At 46.2% G+C, this 16,220-nt stretch overlaps 1 protein-coding gene across 1 annotated transcript; it reads right to left on the bottom strand.

Annotated features, from left to right (window-relative positions):
• Positions 1 to 602: 602 nt before the first annotated feature.
• KMT5A (lysine methyltransferase 5A) lies at positions 603 to 11,323 on the bottom strand. The gene is made up of 8 exons (XM_075041403.1): positions 11,170 to 11,323; positions 10,750 to 10,844; positions 8,449 to 8,605; positions 6,657 to 6,873; positions 5,762 to 5,846; positions 5,345 to 5,404; positions 4,075 to 4,265; positions 603 to 3,367 (listed from the first exon to the last, which is right to left on the bottom strand). The coding sequence occupies exons 1-8, from the start codon at positions 11,306 to 11,308 to the stop codon at positions 3,157 to 3,159; spliced, it is 1,155 nt and encodes a 384-aa protein (XP_074897504.1). The 5' UTR covers positions 11,309 to 11,323; the 3' UTR covers positions 603 to 3,156.
• Between the last annotated feature and the right edge of the window lie 4,897 nt (positions 11,324 to 16,220).

The following is a 16,220-nucleotide window of genomic DNA, read 5'->3' as shown; positions in this document are numbered from 1 at the left end:
TTGTTAGCAACTGTATGTTAGCAAGGCAACATCAAAGATGTCTGACCTAAGCGAGTTGGTTTAGCCAGGGCACAGGACAGCTAAAGTAATTTTGCCATCTTCAAAATATTAATAAGCCTTGGCCATGTCCCCGCAATGTATTTTCTAGAGGATGGCAGCAGGGAAGGAAGTTACTGCATTTCCTTAGCAGAGACTTTGCATTTAAAGAAAAAAATAAAAATAAAAAAAAAAACACCAAACCAAAAACCAGTCATGCATCAGCAACAGCCGGGATACATCTCTGAGCTGAGAAGACATGTTTACGTGTGCTCTGAGCTCCATTGTCTTCTGTGCTTTATCCAGGGATGTATTTTCCAATCTCCTTTAAAAGCTGGGGGAGGGGAATTATGCCCCAAAACACACTAATCACTCTACTAAGTCTTAATGGAACCACTTCAGGTCACAAACCGCACAGATTAAACAAAGCTGTGCAAAAGTAACAACCTGCCATAGAGGCAGTGAAGACTGTAACAAAGCCCTAGGCCACTCTTTGCAGTTAGTTGAAGGAGCCAATAATGAAAGCTGCAATTATTCTTTTCAGTTTACCATTTAATATGTACTTTATTTAAAAAAGATTAAAAAAAAAAAAGTGGGAGTTCACCAGTTAAAGTGGACAGGAGATCACCTCAACCTTTTTGGGCTAGTTGTTTTCTAGAACTACCACAGTTGCATCCACTCTGGTGCCAAGCCAGCTGCACAGCTTCTCTCTCAAAAGGGGAGCAAATTCCTTGGCTATGGCTACACAGAAGAAGCTACAGTCCTGTTAGAGCAACCCCACTGCCTCTGGCAAAGCCACACAAGCCTGACAACAGCAGTTTAGCTCCCAACCCAAGGGCATCTTTCCCTGCTAAGTGCTTTACACCTTACAAGAAGGTTTCATCTTCTAACAAGGCACAGAGATAAAAATCCACAGGGCATGTTTCTGTGAAAAGTATTTTGACATACATATCTGTGTGTGTGTGTATATATATATATCAGTTCCTAGAAAAGTAAAGGATACATACTCAGTGCAACATCAGCTTTATTACCATCTTCCGATGCAGTGCTACTTGATTACCAGTTAAGCATTTCAGAAAAGACAATTTTATTTTTATGTAGAATAGGGAAGAGATCTTCCCCCTTTCTCATTTACAAAAGTGATGCTGAAGAACAGAGGTTTTAAGCTATTTGACCTGATAGAGAACAAGCAAATGTTTAAATGAAAAACAAAAAGAAGCATTTTATTCCAATTTTGACTTAAGGGAAGTGCTCTAGTAAAACAGGATACTGTACACTGCCATAGTCTCCGTTACTGAGACCAGAGAACAATCAGTGTCAACTCAAATAAGTCAGCCAAAGAAGCTTACCTGTAACTCAGTACATGTAAGGTAACAGGTCTCCAGTTAATTCTTCAGAAATGGTGAAAATACACAGGCTGTCTCTGATGAGCTTGCCTTGTGTTAAGTGGTAAATAATATAAAGCATTTAATGGCTAATGATTTTCACAGCTTTCTTTCAAAATGCTAATGATCTGCAATGGAGACGGGTACTATAGCAGCCACTTCATCAATAATAAATATATTCTTTATTTTACAGAGACATTGTCTTCAAGTTTTTAATTTAAAAAATACATCACTAAGCCACCTCTCTTGCTGCTGGAGCATACAACCAGGATGTTGTTGCTATTTGACCTATCACATAGGCAAGCATGTAAGATTGTCCTAGAAGGCATTAGCTGGAACAGCAGCAGCCTTCAAGACATGAGGAATAAGAGACATTATCAGAGCCACAGATCCCTTGCTGACATCTTCCAGCAGCAAGTGTGGCTGATGGCTCACAGCCATTTTCATCTACACACATGCCAAGCCTGCCTTGGCAAAAATTCCAACTGGTAAGAATTCATCTTTAACATAAAGGACCTGCATTGTATTGCCCGCCTATATCACAGATTTGGTTCTCCAACAGTAACGTTACAAACATCCGCAAGACGCTAAGCGCTCAACTCCCATTTAAGACGGTGGGACCAGACCATGCTGGACAGACCTACAGGACCAGGCAATAAAGGAATCTACTTTCTTCATTGCATGAACTCCATCATTACAGTTTGAAGCTGCATATGAAGACGACTCCTATTTTTGGAACCGCTATGCTCTACTTCAAGCATTCACAGTAAATAAATAGCTTCTGATGTGGCTAATTAGCATAGGAAGATAATAAAAAAATTTTTGGAGAGAGCTTTTTCTTCTTCTTTAAAATCCTCTGGGAGACACCTCCAAGGATCAGCCATCAACTATAAAAAGGTACCTTCTTAAATTTTAGAAAATAAGTAAATGTCAAACATTGATTCTCACTGTGAAGTTCTATCTTCACATTTGTAATCAGTATCAACCCAGTCTATCAAAATCCATCCTCATTTGGCTTGGAGTCATTTCTCTGAAGAAAGCAGCCAATTTGACCATCCATTTCCCTCAGCACCAGTGCATTTAAAGTTCATTGCCAACATGAGATACGACACTGGAAAAAATGGATCCCTACCACAAATTATTTGAGAACGATAGTAGCATCCATCTCAGAGAAGCCTGTCAGCACTGGGTTGTAAAAAGCAGTCTGACAAGCAGTCAAGCCATTGGATGTACTAGTCAGAGTACAGAAGTACATCTGCTGTCATAAAGCTAATGCCAAGGTCATCACCCCACAAAGTGGAGCATGAGATTTCATTGCAAAAGCAGAACAACCACCCAAGTTATTAAGTTTCTGTGCAAGTCTTTGACTGCATGCTCAAGTGGCACTGGTCACTATGCAGAAGTATTCAAATTTTAGGGAGGGTTTCCTTTTATGATATAAAAGTTTTGGCAATCTAAGATCAATTACTCAAGCCTGCCTGGAAAACTGTAATAGGTATTTAAATACTGCAAAGCAAAAGGAAGTTTTTCAGGAGCTCAGAACACCATAAGCAGTCCACTAAGAAAGCTGAGGGAAGTGAGGACAGGAAAGAAAAAAAAAATCCACTGACTCCTTGTAGAGCACTCAGTCCAAAAAAAAAAACAAAAAACAAAAAAAACAAAAAAAAAAAAAAAAAAACCCAAAAAACCCACAAAACCCCCCAAAAACCACAAAACCCCAAACAAAGATGAAGTATTAGTGTTTCAGCCATGGATGAGCTTCAATGGAAGCTTTGCTTCTGTCTCCATAGTCGTACAACAGTTCTTCACCTGCTTTAATGTCTCTGGAAGCTATCAATATGAGATGAGGCACACCATCAATGTCATGAAGCTTTGTTTGACAATTGCCACATTTGCTGTGATTAATCAGTCTTCCCAGACGGTTAGTTTCTTTTGTAGCATCAACACTGAAAGAACAAGAACAGAATGCAGGATTGCTGCATATCATGCAGTCATATTTGTGGACAAAAAACAAAGTGCAAATTAGATAAAAGAACAAGGAATCCATACAGGGCTTGAAAAATGAAGGAAAACCAGAGCATTACAGAATATTCATATGATTAAACAGACAACACATAATATGGCAATGTAGGTAAACTAAAGCAATTCTGGGAGATTTTTAAGTTAGCACAAACCCCAGAAAACAGCCAACTTCAGACTGTTTTAGAGTGATAAAGCATGCACGTGGGGTGGGTGTCAGGTACTACAGAAAGAAGGACACCCAGTCAAAGACAGTTGAAGGAAATATTTCTCTTCCAGAGAGTTTGTCCATACTGCTTTTCAAACAAAATCCTTGCAACTCAAGAAAAGTAGTTAATTTTACAAGAGAATAAATTTAGGCAGAATTCCATGGCAGAGCTCAAAATCTCATCCAAGCAGATACAACTCTCCATGTAGCTTCTGCTGTACTTCAAAGAATATGGTTTCGAGTCACCTACCATTCCTTTTAGCCCAGAGGTGCAGAAAGATCTTGGACCATGAAACAGTGCTACAAAAAGATTTCCTAATTCATGGTTCCCATTAAAAAATTTTTTTGCATGAAAACAAGAAAAGACTTCGCAGCATTCAAAGCCTCTATCACTCAACTGTCACACTTAAGGGAAGAGAAGCTTACCAGTACGTTTTGCTGAGGTACTGAAAATAGTACATATAGCAGCCTGTGGATGGATCTTGAGCATACACAGCTTCTCGCTTTTTAGCATCAGTGATCTCTATGAGATCCCCATGATATTCAACTACAAATTCTCCTCGATTAAAATGCTTAGTAGCGATTACTCCTCTCCCTTTGCCATCGATGTAATCAATCTGTTGAGTTGAAAAGAAAATCAGCTGGGAAATTAGAAAGTATTTACATGATTGCAAATATGCTGTTTACTAGGAAATGAGTACAGGTCAGATTTGTCATTAAAAAAATGCTACAGCAAGGTATTTGTGTGTATTGCCAACAAAGCTGTAGGAGCACAACCCAAAGCACGGTGGAAGAAACATAGGATGAGTTTGGGATGCACCCTATGAGTTACCAGGTATTTTGATACAAAGTCTTCTAATCAAAGAACTAAGAATTACTTCAACTAAACAATACACAGAGAAGAGTTATCTATTTTTTCTTTTGAACTACCTATTAGCTGAGGCAGAAAGCTCTTCCATTTCACATGCACCATCAGCATGCACAGGTTAAAAAGCAACAGAAAGATTGATCACAGAAATTACATTTATCACTCCCAAGTATACTCCCCCTGTAAATTGGACAACTCCAAGAAAGTTCTCCTGTCACTGTTGTAGATGCGACAGTGTTAATTGCAGGCTGCTGCTTTTCAAGAATCACAGCTCTTCTGCACTTTCAGGAGCCATTTCTGCTTTGAATTCTAAAAAGGGTGATCAGAGTAACCCAAGTGGTAAGCACTTGGTCCCAATAACTAGTATTTGTTAGCAGTGGGAGGAAAACCAGTACAACCCATTATCCCAAGTGCCATAATGAAGACCCACCGTGACTGGCTGTAAATAGGCTAAGAGAATTTGTTACCATACAGACAGTATATATGGGTTGTACCTTTTAAGCATATGACAATTAAGATGCTGTATCTAACCCCACTTCTGGAAGCTAACCCAAGAAATGAGATACTAAAGGAAGTAAGTGCATTTTCAGTAAATACTATAAAGGTCCCTCAATATTTATGACTGAGGCTGCATATACATATTCTTCAGAGCTAAATATTGTCCATCCAAAAGGAAAGACAGTGTGCTCCAGTTCTGCTGCACTTTCATCGTTCTATTGATGAACTACAGCAGTCTGAGACTGAATCTGTTCAAGCAGAAAGTAGCAGAACTAACAGCAAGATACCATATAAACAGCACATGGCTACTTAGGTTGGCAATGCAGTTACCTTCATTCCTTCTTCCTTCCCACTTGTAATTAGCTCATCTATTTTCCTCCTCTCCTCAGTCTGCAGAATAAACAAGAACAAAACCACAGTATTGTTGATAGTTTTTGTAGCTTATTCTATAGCTAAAAGGAAATTATTAGCCCGTGACACTCATTTTTCCAAACCACCCCGTATTTCTAGCAAAACTGAATGTTAAAGAGACAGATTTCTGCCCCCCAAAATATATAAGCAGCTAGACTCTGTCCTAGAAAAAACGGATCAGCATTTCTGAATTTTAAGAACGTCCTTAATACTCCCAGTGCACAATGCTATTTGTATTTGGCCAATGGAAACCATTTACAGATAGTTACACACTTCCTCAAACATTCAGTTAATTGCCAACATTATAAGTAATGTTATTTTAACAAGATGCACTACCTCCAATTCAGATTTGCTCTTCCTGGAACTTCTTCTAACTGGGTAATAATCTGTCACTTTTCGATTTGGTGTTCTTCCTTGTGTTCTAAGGGATAAGAAAAACAGATAACACACGTATTTCAGACTATTTGTGAAGTTATGCCTCTAGGACAGAGGTACCTGTAAGAAATTTTTATTTTCAGCTTGGTATGTTAAAAGGTGATCAATATGAATCAGCGTTTCTTATCAGTACTCTTCACTTCAAGCCAAAAGCCACATCCCCTTTTCTTCCCCAAGCTATTTCCATTACTCAGTATCAATTCTCTAACAATAAGCACGAGATGCCATTGGAAACCAACTGAAGGTCACATTAGAAGTATGAAGCCCCGTGTGCCTTGCCAGAAGGCACTCTAAAATTTAGGTCATGAAAACTGCTTTGCAAGGAATTCATTAATGTTGGGTCATATTACTCCCATATCATGAGAAAGAGTATCAGCTTAGCCAGGAAGTCTCCAACTGTAATTAATCTAATATTCTGTTTCTGACAAGATACATTCCCATTTGTCCACAGAAAAGTAGGTCTTAACGGCTCATTAACTTCTTTTTCTATAGGTGATCAGCAAGTATTTCACTTTATATAAAATACACTAACCTTGCTTTCAAGAAAAACAAAAGTCTTCTGCAAGGTAGATAAAATACTTCGGGTGCTATTTTGTGTTTTTCAAACATGTTATTCTTGAGAAAACAAAGATTTGCTCCCCCCAACACAAACATTTGCTTAAAAAAAGGCAACAAAACAGGAGTAACATTAATTACAGGTCTGACTATAGCTCCTGAAGGACAAATGCAGATCAAAGCCTCCTGGTGCAAAAGGACATACAGAAGAAAAGCTTCTACAATTCCAGAAGTCACTTACTTTCTCCTTGGTCCACGTTTTGCTTTAACCATCTTTTTCTGAGCTGGCTTTGCATTGGCCTCATCAGCACAGTCTGAAGGCAGGGGCGTCTTTTGAGTTTCTACAGTTTCTTGGTTTTGATCAGAGGAGGGCACCGAAGTATTGCACCCACCTTCTTTATCCTTCTGGTCTTCTGGTTTCATAGCACCTTCAATTATATTGCCACCACTCTTTTTTTCTGGTGACAGGAAAATAAAGTAAGGCTCTGAACTTAGGATCACCTATACCAGAGTGCTTTAAATGAATTCCAGTGGTTTCTAGTCCATGTTTCTAGTTCTGTCAAACAGGAGAAAGAGGGAGGGAATCACACAATCTCTTTCTGCTAGAACCCAGATAGGCTGTTACTCAATTTTTGACTGGTTATTGCTACAGTACACACAGTACAGAGGGAGGGGTGAGCAGAGAAAAGGAACAGGTAAAACAGAGCCCAAGTAGTTCATCACATTAGGTTTGCAACTCAAGAGTCTTCTAAACCTGAGCATGCAGCACCTTCTGCACAGTGTTTGAAACGACTGCGCAGTTTGCTACTCAGTGCATCTGGCATACTAAATTATCAAGTTGCCATAAGCTAATCAACATCCTGCACTGAGAGGGAGAGGAAGCCTCTCTGGATCCTGCACTGCTGTGATCAGTAGCTGCAGACGCTGGTACCAAGCAGCCAACACCACTCAGACAAAATCCACAGGAGCTAAAGGGCTTGCACTTATAAGAAGTCTACCCCACACACAACGAACTTTTTCTTAGTTGCATGCATCCTACCTTGATATGACCACATCCTCCTTCTGAGCCAACTGATTTAGAGGCAGGTGAGCATGGCTTAAAGCTCACTAGTTTTTATTTAAAGCAAACCACCAGGTTTAACAGTCCTATCTGCTGAGACAGATGTTTCGATCCCACTGGAGAAGTGAAGCACAGCTGCAAGGCCACAGCAGTGGGACATCCTAAAGCCATCTTCGCTTTCTTGTCAAAACTGGGGAGCTAAATCAGGAGCTAAACGCCCTAAGTTTCCAGAAAAACTGACGCTCCCTGTGTTGAGTGGGACATAAAATACCTGCTTGCTGAAAGTGTTTGCATCAAAATGTTTTGACAAATTACCAAGGTTATTAAATGCACCTTTAAACACAAGACAGCCTTCCCCCCTCCCCAAACTTATGGGACATTCCCATTTCTAGTCACTACAATGAAGCATCTACGAAGCCTGGCACTTGGCGTTCACAGTCTGTGCTCCTCCTTCTCACTGCCTTTATTTCATCCTGAAAATTTAAGAATTGTTTCTTTTTCTACCGTACCTCTACCTCATACCTGATTTGACTTTGAATTGCCTTTATATAAATTTGTATGAAGTAGTCAAATTACAGAATAAACCAGTTTCAGGTAATAAAACAGCCCCCCCCCCCCAATTAGATAAACTGTCAAACACTGACCTGAAAAATCAGAGTAATAATAGAATTGCAGGGAGCTTAGGGCATATTAACAACACAAGCATTAGCTTTTTATATCCAGAGAGACAATACAAACATAGCCAGACAAAAATTTGAGGAAAAATTGTCTGGTAAACCTATGACCTAAGTTTTGAAAAGGATAAGGACACCCTCACCTCTGTAGTGTCCCAGTTTGCCAATAGAGTTGGAGGACTGAGAAAGCAGCTGGGTCAGGGGAGCTGCCTGACCTTCTTGACTGTGTATTAACGTTCTCAAATCAGGGGTAGAGGGAGCACATTTAATGAGGCAAGCAATCCAAAGATCAATCTTACCATCTCCTTTCCTGTAGGTTTCGTTTAGTGTTTTGCCCTGACATTTCACCTCGTGATACATGACAGAGTTTTCCTCTTGAAGCGGGGGGCGAGCACCAGGACTTTTGTTAGGATTCAGGTAGCTGTAGATTTTGGATTGCCCAATAAACACATTCTCCTAAAACAGACCCACACAAACATCAGTACATCACAGAGATACCAGGAACCTCAAGTTAATATCCACAACATGCTGCAAAGACCAGGGCTGACAGCTGACCGTGCTAATGCAAATTACACTGCTTTAATGCATCATCCTTGCTGCTGTTGCTATTTCTACTAAGTGAAAACGTAACGGTGGTTAAGCGCTCAGAAATCTTTACTAATGCAAACTCTCAGTCCAAGAGGACTTTCATATGAAATGTGGCAGGATGGGGTAGTCATAACTAACTCCAGCTTCCACCTTCTGCTTCACAGTATGAACTCTGGTGCTAAAAAAAAAAAAACAAAAACAAAAACAAAACCCAACCCTTAGCTCCTCATGAGGAAGGGGGCCTCTAAGAGTGCAAGCCAAAAAAAAATACAAATAACACAGCAAAAATTGCCCAAGCCTAGAACATACCTCTCATAGCCAGAGAGGTATGAGCTTACCCAAAGACACTCATGAGGTGTCAGATGTTACTGCAGTTAATTATATGCTCTACTGCGCAACACAGAGGACAGGAATCAGTTTTGCACAGTCTACCTTGAGTGACACCTCTCAGTGAAGTCTGGGAGATAACCAATGCTATCTTTTTATCCATTTCTTTTCCCAAAATAAAGTGTAAAAGTAGTTAGCGGCAAAAGAAACATTAAAGAGTCTACACAAAGCACTTATGCCCAGCCAGGAAAACAGTAAAACCCTCTGGCATGGTCAAACACCACAGAGACCAGGGTTTGTACACTGGCTCAGGCAAGCAGTATCAAATTTAGCAAAGTTTAGTGGAGTCGTGTCACTTTTGCTTTTACAGTCTCCTGCCACCTCGCCAAGTTTGACTGTGCAGTGTATGTAGGGCACACAGATTGCAACCGTGAAATCTCAGTGTCTGGACAAGCAGATGCAACTTGGCTAGAATGAGTTTTTCTTGGCTATAGTTTGACTCAGCTAAAAACAATTTTCAGACTTTGCAAGCCAGTTAAAACAACAAAAACATGCATCCATTTTTTTTAGAAAAGCACACAAAGGTTCCCATTAGTTAAAAAAATAGCTCAAATATAGCTGACTAAACAAATACTATGTAGTCACACAAACACTAAAAAAAGTAAACAAAGCACACAATAGAATACATAGGATAATTTTAATAATTAACATAATCACGAGTAACAAACTTAATGTGTACATAATTCACACACAAAATAAGACCAGTTAAAGGCTCAAATCTTAGTCCACAAATAAGCTTCACTAAAGATTAAGATTACAGTAGAACAGCCTGAGAAAAAGCAAGTCAGTCAGATGCTCCCTGACCCCCAATATTTCTGAAAGGCCTATGACTTATTAAAAAACTGGGGCTTTTAAGGATGAAATACTATGAAAACACTCCATTTTAACAATTGCAAGCAGCGAACCCTGTGCTGCAAAGTTCTCAAGATTTAGTGAAGAGTTTAAATATGGGCATTTCAGGAGAAAGCCAGAAGCAGCGAACTGCAGCAGTCCACCTGCCAGCAGAGCCTTCTGGCTTGGAATACAGCATTAACAGGAAACGAACAACAGTTTTTCCAACGTAGCTTCCTCCCCTCATTCCCAGCTCCCTGCCTGCTGTGCTCTTGGCGCTACCGAGACACGGCTGCCACGTCTTTGTCTGTGCCAGGCTTGAGACCCTCGAGAACAGAGATTTTCTGAGCACAGCAGAGCACACGAAGGGCTGCTGAGGAGCTCTGGGATGTGATGCAATAGCCACAATGATTTCCACGGGGGGGGTTAAATGCAAAGCGACGATCAACCTCCGGCCAACCGCCTGTTAACAGAACTAGAGGACGGGGAGAATGGCACGGAGGGACTGCCGAGCCCGGGGCCTGCCTGCTCGCTGACAGCCCCGGCAGCGCCCCGCGCTTGCAGGGCGGCTGGGGCAGGGCACGGGGGAACACGGAAAGAGTCCGATTCCACTCAAAGTGAAGCGATTTCTGAACGACCCGCGGAGCCCCAGAAGCCAGGCGCCCGCGGCCACGCCGCGCCCCGGGGCGGCCCGTACGCCGGCTCGTTCGCACGGTGGGGGGAAGCGGAGGGCGCAGCAGACCCCAGGAGCCGCCCGCCCCTGCTCCGCCCGCCCAGGCCCGGGCAGTGCTTACCCCGCCGGCCCGGGGGCGGCCGGGGCCCTTCCTCTCGGTGCTCTCGGGGCTCGCCTCCTCCGCGCCGCCCGCCCTGGCCTTAGGCATGTTCTTCCCTAGGAACAAGGGGGGAAGATCGGCGCCTGAGCCATGTCCGGCGCGGCCGCCCGCGGTCATCGCCCGGCCGCCGCGGCCTGCGCCATGTTTAAAGGGCTGGATGCGGCAGGGCGAGCCGCGGCGGCCCAGCCCCTTCCCGGCGAGCTGCGCACACCGCGCGGGGGAGGAGTCCCGCCGGCCCCGGCACCCCGCGCCTCCCGGGAGGAGCCTCCGCGCCGCGGAGATGCCCCGCGCCGCCCGGCCCCCGCCCTGCGCGACAGCCCGCCGCGCCCCCGGCCCGGCCCCGCCGCGCCCCCGCTCCTCCCCGCCGCCGCGCCCGCGCACCTTTAGCCATGACCGCGGCGGCGCGGCCCGGCGCCCAGGAGCCCCCCGCGGCCGGGCTGCCCCGACGGTCCCCGAGGAGCTCCCCCGCCGAAACCAAACGCTCCGCAGGGAGACGCCGCGCTCCCCTCCGCAACCCCATTGGCTTAACCGCGTGCCGATAACCGCTTCCGCGCCCCCGATTGGCGGCGCAGAGCCGCACCCCGCCCTCTCCCTGTCACACGGGGGTGGTAGCAGCTCCTGGGAACTGGGTTTAAATATGCGTTCCTTGGACGCTGATTGGCCCGTGCGAAGGGCAACCGGCGCTCTGATTGGCGGCCCGGGAAGGAACGCCCCTTCCGCGGCAGGGCCCCGCCACGTGGGTAGGACGCCCCGCTGGGAGCGGGCCCCCGCCGGCCCGTCCGTGCCCCGCGGAGCGGTGAAGGGCGCCGCGGGGGGGGGGGAGGAGGAAGGGGGCGGGGGTGTCGGTGAGACGTACCCCCCTCCCGGCCGGTCTGGCGGCGCATCGGCATCACCCAGCGCCGTCCCGTCGATGCCTCCTCCCTCCCGCAGCTCGTTACGGAGCAGATGGATCTCCGCTCCGGCCTCTCCGGCCGCGGGTGCGCACAGCCACTGCACAGCGGGGACCCCTAATCCTAACGGGGCTGTAAAGCTCTGCTTTGCGAAATTATCGGGCTGCTCTATGCAATGTCTAGCTTCAATCTCCCTGCTTGAAATCTAAGTCCATGAATTCCATCCTCAAAGCTTGCCTGGAGAACAGCTACTACTCAAGTACTGGGCTTGAGCGTCAAAACCCGTCCCGTCCAACCCCCTATTCTGTAACAAGGGCAGCTAAGACATGGCACCACCACAGAGCCGTCCCCAGGAAAACGTGAGCAGCCTTCAGCATCGACGCCTTGCTCAGGAGCTCACGACAGGTGCAGTGCATACACTTCAGAATTGGGAAAGTACGATTGCAAAGAGTAAAGCAGCAACAAGGGCATGCAGGTCGGGCAATGCTGCGGGTTTCTTCTTTGCTAGTGGATGTCATCATGGAAGTTAGGAAATGACCACACAGGGCCTCTTTGGTCAATTATATTGAACAACAACGTATGACTAGTCTTTCTTCTTATCTGCGTTGGTCCTTTTCGGGCTTATCTAACAACAGCCGCCTGTGTGCACTCAGGATAGGGTCCCATAGTACGTGAGCTGCCATCACAGGGGAAAGCTTCCCACCCACAGCTTATCTGCAGCCAAAGGCCGCTGCTTGTCCCGCGGGCATTCCTACAGCAACACAATTGGCCAGTACGGGACAGGACAGCGGTACAACTGAAAACTATCTCTGTCCTTAAGAAGAACAACAGAAAAAAAAACACCAAAGCACTGTCAACTTCAGCCAGAAATGCCCAGAAGGGACAGCTGCATCCCTCCCGGACAAGACATGAATGCGGCGCGACTGCAGAAGATATACCAGAAGGCAGCATGGTGATTCAGCCTACCCTCTCCTCATTTTGCAACAGCTCTCTGCATAACCAGGCACTTCGAGAAAAGGCCAAAGAAACCCAGCCCTGCATTGTCACCATCATTTATTATGCCTGTGTCTTTGCTAACAAGGCATATGCATTTCACAGAAGGGCAACCAAAATGCACTAGGTGTTTTCCCGTAAACTCCATTGGACACAAGGCTGCAGCCAGCCGATGTCAGCTGGGCATCATGTTGATGAACTTCTCTGTTAAGGCAGGTATACCAAGCTCTCCAGAAGAGCACCGGAGCCCTTGGCAGACACGGGTCTGATTTTTCCACCCCAATTCACACTGTTCTTTTCATACAGCTAGGATGTGACTGGAAAAAACTCTTCATAAATCACTAAAGATTATTTCTTCCTTGTGGTAAGCGAGGAACCCTGTTCCTAATGTCTTGGGAAAGCTCTGGAAACACCTTTACTGTAGTTTTGCTCAGCTTTTGGGGCTTGGATATTTTTAGTATTCATTTTATGTACGTATACTAAACAAAGCAACAGAGTTTGCATTGAAGCTGTGTGGGCCGCCACTAGAGGGCAAAGCAAGCTAAGTAATTACCTTCCCCAAAGCAACAAAGAAAACAACGTCATCTCTAACGGGCCTCTGCTCTCAGCACGGTGGGATCACGCTACGAATTAACAAAATACGCTGATTTTACCCCCCCGAGCTCTCCTCAGGGAATTATGGCCAAAAAGCCAGTACCGAGGGGAAGTTAAAAGGTTACCGCACGTAAGGCTATAGCCCAAAAGAGGACGCGTCTATCTGCAACCGCACCTCACCGTGACTCAGGATACACAGCTGATGGGAAAGTGCCGGCCGACTCCCGTAGTCCAGAGGGAGCAGCACGACTCCCGCCAGCATCAGCTTTAAAACCCAGTGACCTAAATATTATCTCCCGTAGTATGCTCTAAGGGTAGCTCCTGAGAGCGCTACGTGTAATGCGGCAACGTGAAACTGTTCTGTGGGGGAAGGGATGAAAAATTAAATGAGCAAGACATTGGATTTGCTCAGGAAGGAAAGAAAATCTTCAGAGTAAATACCTTCAGTCTAAATTAACACTTCACCCAGTGTAAAAAAAAAAACCTTATTTTTTTAGGACCGGATACCTTTGAATTCAAAAGTTCAATCGCTTTCAAATATACCAACAAGATGCTTGTGAAATATTTCCACCTAAGAGCAAGCTCTGGCTGTAGTTCTCACACAGCATCTGTCATACTTGCAATTAAATAAATATCACAACATTTACACAAATTACTTATTCACAAGATGAAATCCCGACAATTTGTGTTTCAGCCACTGTACATCTCCGTTAGAAAGCAAGTAAAAACAATGCCCTAAGGGTAACTCTTGAGTGTTACATTAAGCAATATTATTTTATAAAGTCATATAGTAAAATGCCAGTAGGTGCTAACTACTTTCATAGATTATAAAATACAATTACTTTCAGAACAGCATCTACTAATGATAAAAAAGATCATCTCTGACCAAAAAGGGCATTCAGTGAGATCCTTAAATTACAAGGAAAATCCTATGGAAACAGCGTCCTGCAGATAATTCTGCCTGTGCTAATTTCACGCCAATAGGAAGCATCATTGCCATCAGTGGGATTACTCACCTCTCCAGTCCAGGATGATCATAAACTCTGCTCACAGGCCTGACGGATAACTATCTTTTCAACTCAAGACATCAAAAACGTCACTTTCTCGCCGTGATTGTAGGGAGCTGCTTAGATGCCTTTAATGTTAGATACACCGCATGTGAACTGTACTTCATCATGCCTTTATTTGAAGCGTGTAGAGGGCAATAATCAAGGTATGAGCTGCCATTTAAATTGTTCTTCTCATCTCTGGCTGGACTTCTGTTGTCTTTTTCTCTTTCTCCATTTAGTGTCTGAGCCATCGCTGATTAATCTGAATTACTTAAGTCAGTTTAATTAACATTGCTTTGTCTTTAAATAGCTTAGCCTAAATCTGTCTAATCCTTTATTGGTTATTTTAATCCTCGTTAAGTTTGTCTTAAAATAAGCAAACTTGTATAAAATTGAATGACCAGTACTGAACATTTTAGCAGATTTCATGACTGCCCACACTTAAATGTCTGCTTCAGTTTTATGTTAAAGCTCTTAAATTTTTTTGTATTCTTACACAACTGGGAAAATGTTTTAATGGAAGACTGTCTCTTTCAGTCAGCATCTGTCAGTCTGAGGGCCTCAAGTGCTAAAAAGATCTCTGCAAATGTGAAACCAGCTTAAGTAGTCATCAGGTTTTCAAGCATAGTTAGCTCTTCGCAGCAAAAAAATTCGCATTAGCAGCTTGTAAAATACTTGCAAGGGAAAACTCATGTGCCAGCACATCCCCACGGGTGGGGCCTTTCCAGGCTGGTCAGCAGGGAAGGCCCTCCACATAGCACCGCTGTCACCCCTCATTCTCCTAGGGCAGTCCGGGAAGCTCCTGTGAGGGACGGAAACACCGGAGGCGTGCGACAGGGAGGGCACAGGGAAGGGGGGGACTGTATATATCCCCAAGACGGGGCGGCACCGACCCCGCCAGAGTACTCAGAGCCCTACAAACCCGCCTGAGCGTGCCCTGACTCGGAGGCGCCCGGGCCCGGCTCCACAGGAACACCAGTGCCAACCGCAGCGGGATGGAACCGAAGGGCCGCCTGAAGGGAGACGCGTTCACCAGCGGCAGCAGGGGCGGGGAGAGATCGAGACAGCCTCACTTCTCCTCAGGCCGGCAGCCCCAGGAGGCCGAGCACCGCGGCCAGCCCGCCCGCTCAGCTCAGCTCAGCTCCGCTCCCGACCGCAGCCGACGCCGCGCGCGCCGCCTCAGGCGGATACCCGACGCGCATGCGCGCGAGCGCGGCCTCCTCCGCGCGGACACGAGATGCGCCTGCGCACTGCCCGCGCCGTGGCGTCATCGCCGCGGCGTCCCCGCCTCAGGCCCCCCCCCATGATGCCTCGAGAAGAGCCTGGTCTCGCGAGAGCGCCTGCCTATCGCGTCCTCGCGGCAGCCGCCATCTTGGAGGAGCCGGGATCACGTGACCGCTTGCAGCCGTTCGCCTCCGCCTTCCCCTCCCCCACCCACCGGGAACCGGGCCCAGATCGTCAGTCTCGACTCTGGCCGCCGCCCTAGGGCTGGGTCCGCCCGCGCGGACGTCGCTCTTTGAGGACGGTGGATACGCCGGGTTTTGGGGTTTTGTTTCGTTTCGTTTTGTTTGCGGAGGGTGGGGGAGCTTCCTGCCTTCTCCGTGGCTGGGGCAGGGAGAAACGAGGAGCGGCATGTCACATGACGGGGGAGCGCGGGGAGCGCGCGCCAAAGCCCGGCGGCGGCAGCGGCGGCGGGGGGCGGGGGGGTGGGGGATGGGCGCGAAACCGCCGCGGCGGCAGCCGGCCACGTGATGAGGGAGGTTAGGGTGGACGGGGGGGGGGGGGGAGAGTGGGTCACGTGGCGCGAAGCGCGCTCCAGCGGCGGGCGGTGGCTGGCGTCACGTGGGGAGGGTGCGCCGCGTCGGGCGGGGGGGGAGGCGCGGCGGCGGTGGTCACGTGGTGCGGC

The sequence above is a fragment of the Buteo buteo genome, chromosome 11 (genome assembly GCF_964188355.1).
Source record: "Buteo buteo chromosome 11, bButBut1.hap1.1, whole genome shotgun sequence".
NCBI lineage: Eukaryota > Metazoa > Chordata > Aves > Accipitriformes > Accipitridae > Buteo > Buteo buteo.
The sequence above is the reverse complement of the archived record's forward strand: the minus strand, read 5'-3'. Positions and strand labels throughout refer to the sequence as shown.

What these genes read in the sequence shown, in the direction of transcription:
- KMT5A (XM_075041403.1), bottom strand. Translation starts at nt 11,308, where the DNA reads ATGGGGTTGCGGAGGGGAGCGCGGCGTCTCCCTGCGGAGCGTTTGGTT. An exon ending in GCCGCCCCCGGGCCGGCGGG is followed by an intron (nt 8,606 to 10,749) that starts GTAAGCACTGCC and finishes GGTCTGTTTTAG; the next exon opens with GAGAATGTGTTTATTGGGCA. An exon ending in AAACGTGGACCAAGGAGAAA is followed by an intron (nt 5,847 to 6,656) that starts GTAAGTGACTTC and finishes CTTATCCCTTAG; the next exon opens with AACACAAGGAAGAACACCAA.